This window comes from Grammomys surdaster, unplaced genomic scaffold (genome assembly GCF_004785775.1).
Source record: "Grammomys surdaster isolate TR1022 unplaced genomic scaffold, NIH_TR_1.0 62, whole genome shotgun sequence".
Classification (NCBI taxonomy): Eukaryota; Metazoa; Chordata; class Mammalia; order Rodentia; family Muridae; genus Grammomys; species Grammomys surdaster.
Window position 1 is genome coordinate 16639520 of NW_021604564.1, and position 4476 is coordinate 16643995.

The window sequence follows — 4476 nt, forward strand, 5'->3', positions numbered from 1 at the left end:
ATGTCTTTTTAGAATCTTTTTTTTTTTCTAGAAGTAAGTCAATGATGCAAATGAAGGAACATAGAGTCAGAGCCGGAAAGTAGCTCTGGGATAGGGACAGCCCTGATGCTTTGAGACAGGAAGACAGATGTGATCAAATGATGTTCCCATGTTAAAATGTGGACTGAACAACACACAAAAATGGCAATGCTCAGAAACACAGTCACCTGTCTACCAGTGGCCACAAGAAATGGCCACTAGGAGGATCCCATCATGAAGGCAAGAACAGAGAAGCTTCCAGTTTTATGAGGAAGCTGTATCTTCTTTAATCACCTCACTGAGGGCATTAATATTTCAGATTTTTATAAAAGATTCAGAATGGCTTTTTGAGTGACTACCTCTTTCACAAGGATTTCAGAGAGACAAAGCCTTTCACCTCTAGCTGTCTGGGCTCAATCAGTAATGCCATTTAAAAAGCAAGTGTTGACCTTGGTGGAATGGAAGGTTATGAGATCTAATGCAACAGCGACAGAGTTCAACAGCTCAGGGTAACATGTGGTGCAGTGCTGAAAGTGGAATAGCTTGAAGGCATAGAAAGGGTTAAATTCCTCTGGATGAGCATTTATTTTTAAAACAGATAAAAGCAGGAAGTTTGACAGGACAAAATTACAAAGCAGATGAACAGAGAAGGGCCATTTGACATGTTAGGAGCTCCATGACTTCCTGCCCAAGCACCAACTATGTCTGTACTTTGTAAACGTTTAATACACAAGAACCATGCGCCCACATACGTGTGCCTACATTTGCTCATAAACACATAAGCACACTAAAGAGCCGTTTGTTGTTTGTATGCTTGTGACCCCATACCCTTTTTCTTAAGAATCTCTCCTGCAGTAACATTCAAACTCTTCTGAACCATAAGGGTGACCTTTTGGCTATTATATTATCAAGAGGGATGATCAGAAAAAGAAAAGAAGACTGGATGCCCATCTTGATCTGCTCATTGTTGCCTCAGAAGGGGTCTCCTTGTGCACAATGCAGCTGTGCATCCAAAGATGCTGGGGCTTATCTCAGTAGATGAGCACTGAGAACAAAAGATCAAGAACTGTGGCTGGTGGGAAGACAGGGAGCCAGCACCCATTCAGATCACCTCATTCCCTGCAACTACGTTACTCTGAGTGTAGGATCAGAATGTCATCTCAAAGTGCTGCCGCTGTTTACTAGACCGTTAAGGACTTAAGCTTTAAAGAGTAGTGACTTATGTCATTCACAAATATTATGTTTGTATGACCTTTTCTACATCAAAATGTATGATAGAAAAAAAAGACAGCATAGGAAAAAGAGAAAGATGAAAGTTAGACAGATGATTGATAGAATAAATAGATGATAGATAGATAGATAGATAGATAGATAGATAGATAGATGATAAAGGATAGATAGAATAAACAGATTGATAGATGGATAGGTGATAGTTAGAATAAATAGATGGCAGATTGGTAGATGATAGATAAATAGATAGATGATAATGAGACAAATTTGTAGTCATTCATAGATATACAATATGCATCTGTGCATAGATTCATACGTATATAAACACGTTTCTATATATGCTGCCATTTTTTCTAGAAATAAGTCCTTTTTCACCCTACAATCATTCTACCTTAGAAAATAATTCCCGGGGAGGACTGGGGAGAGTGAGGGAGGGGAAACGGTGGTAGGGATGTAATGCGTGACAGAAGAGTAAAAGAAAAAATAATTCTCTTGGTAACATTTGTAACATTTTCCTAAATTTCCTCCTATTGAAATTATATAATATTTAAAAAGATACTCTCCTTCAAATATTTAATCTAACTGATATCCCTGACATTTTGCAAACCATAACCCAGAAATATAAAAATAACACATTACTGTTACGGTACTCTTCAGGGAACAACAGTGAATCCTGAGGTGCCTAAGTAAGCAACGCCAAATAATATCTAAGGGGGGGGGACATTATAACGCTCATAAATTATTCTTCTATTTTTACCATGGACCCAGATGTCAACCCTACCAACTGTTTCCTTCTTCCTAGCCTGCCTGTTTGGACTCCTTCTAACTAGACCTTGCTCTTTCAGCAGCAAACATGCTACTGTGGATTGAATCTGAATTATCTTCCACGGCTCCATGTTGTTCCCCAGAGGGTGACAGTATCTAGGGAGGCATTCATTCATATGAAATACAGCCCTAGCTGGCAGAAGTACTCACCAGGGATGGTACTATAGAGCGTGTAGCCCAAGGCCATAGCGCTAGTTCCCTCTTGGTTCCATTCTGATCACTATTATTCCTTCCATGTCTTGCCCACCTCAGTGGACTGAGATGCTCTAAAACAATGAGCCCAAATAAATCCCTCTGGCTTATAGCTGGCTTATAGGTTCAGTTCATTATCATCAAGAGGAGAGCATGGCAGCTTCCAGACAGGCATGGTGCAGGAGGAGCTGAGAGTTCTACATCTTCATTTGAAGGCTGCTAGGAGAATACTGACTTCTAGGCAGCTAGGATGAGGGTCTTAAGCCCACACCCACAGTGACGCATCTACTCCAAAAAGGCCACACCCCCTAATAGTGCCACTCCTTGGGCCAAGCATATACAAACCATCACACTCACTATAAAAAAAGTTCTACTTAGTGTAAAAATACTAAGCAGAGAACATCATATTGTTTTGAATAACATTTAATATTTTCATAGAACATTTTTCCATATAACCAAAGCTCATCTTCTGGCATGAATACAAAGCTTAAAATATTCAAATGATTTGCAAAACACAAACATTTTCATTATTAATTTTAAACATATATCCCACAAATTCTGCCCAATTTTACAAATATTTTCAAGGAACACTTGGCATGATTGCATTCACCTGTAATCCCACCACTTAGGAGGGAGAATCAGAGAGTCAGTAGTTCAAGATCATCCTTAGCTACGTAGCAAGTTCAAGTTCAGCTTATGTTATATGAGCTACTATCTCTTTAAAATAACAATAACGGGTGATGGGTGGGCGGCGGGTCCCAGTCCGCTGGATGGCTCTGCGGGCCAAGGGCCATGGTGGGTCAGCCTTAGCTCGGCCCAGCCTGGGTCCCGACCTGGAAAAGGAGGCAGTGAGTGGCGGACAGGGAGACTGGGCCTAATCTGGCTGATTGAGAAGCTGGCAGGAGGCAGGAGCCATGTGGGGCCAGCGAAGTCTGCTACTGGGCCCAGCTCGCCTCTGCCTGCGTCTCCTTTTGCTCTTGGGCTACCGGCGTCGATGCCCACCTCTTCTCCGGGGCCTGGTACAGCGCTGGCGTTATGGCAAGGTTTGCCTGCGCTCCCTGCTCTACAATTCCTTTGGGGGCAGTGACACTGCTGTTGATGCTGCCTTTGAGCCTATCTACTGGCTGGTGGACAATGTGATCCACTGGTTCGGAGTGGTGTTTGTGGTACTGGTGATCGTGCTGACTGGGTCCATCGTGGCCATTGCTTATCTGTGTGTCCTGCCCCTCATCCTCCGAACCTACTCAGTACCACGGCTCTGCTGGCATTTCTTCTATAGTCACTGGAATCTGATCCTCATCGTCTTCCATTACTACCAGGCCATCACCACTCCTCCTGGATACCCACCCCAGGGCAGGAATGACATTGCTACTGTCTCCATCTGTAAGAAGTGCATTTACCCGAAGCCAGCCCGAACACACCACTGCAGCATCTGTAATAGGTGTGTGCTGAAGATGGATCATCACTGCCCCTGGCTAAACAACTGTGTGGGCCACTATAAACCATCGCTACTTCTTCTCTTTCTGCTTTTTCATGACTCTGGGCTGTGTCTTCTGTAGCTGCGGAAGTTGGGACCTTTTCCGGGAGGCTTATGCTGCCGTCGAGATGTACCACCAGACTCCACCACCTACCTTCTCCTTTCGAGAAAGGATAACTCACAAGAGTCTTGTCTACCTCTGGTTCCTGTGCAGTTCTGTGGCCCTGGCCCTATGTGCCCTAACCATGTGGCATGCTGTTCTCATCAGTCGGGGTGAGACTAGCATCGAAAGGCATATCAACAAGAAGGAGAGACGCCGGTTACACTCCAAGGGCAGGGTATTTAGGAATCCTTACAACTACGGCTGCTTGGACAACTGGAAGGTGTTCCTAGGTGTGGACACAGGAAGGCATTGGCTGACCCGGGTGCTGTTACCTTCTAGTCACCTACCCCATGGGAACGGGATGAGCTGGGACCCTCCTCCCTGGGTGACTGCTCACTCAGCCTCTGTGATGGCCGTGTAAGCCACAACATTGAACACTGTCTCTCAAGAGCTTCCAAGGGCAGCTTTTCCTGGAGTCATGACCATAAAGAGCCGTGAGGCTTGCCTTAGAGTACTACACAGGGACACTCGAGACCAGTCTCTGCCACCCTCAAAACAAGATGCCGTGCGGAGAAACTCAAGGACTGCAGTCCCTTTACTCAGGCAAATAAGTTTTAGCTCCAGATGAGCT

The 4476-nt window shown here is 44.4% G+C and overlaps 1 protein-coding gene across 2 annotated transcripts; it reads left to right on the top strand.

Annotated features, from left to right (window-relative positions):
• The first annotated feature begins 3179 nt into the window (after positions 1–3179).
• Positions 3180–4275, top strand: LOC114618715 (palmitoyltransferase ZDHHC16-like). Of its 2 annotated transcripts, none has more exons than XM_028764512.1 (2): positions 3180–3778; positions 3954–4275. In XM_028764512.1, exons 1-2 carry the CDS (start codon positions 3180–3182, stop codon positions 4264–4266), a joined length of 912 nt encoding a protein of 303 aa, XP_028620345.1. In that variant the 3' UTR covers positions 4267–4275. The 2 variants fall into 2 exon arrangements, with proteins under 2 accessions (XP_028620345.1, XP_028620335.1); XM_028764502.1 differs by having other exon boundaries at positions 3180–3706; positions 3825–4275.
• Positions 4276–4476: the final 201 nt, after the last annotated feature.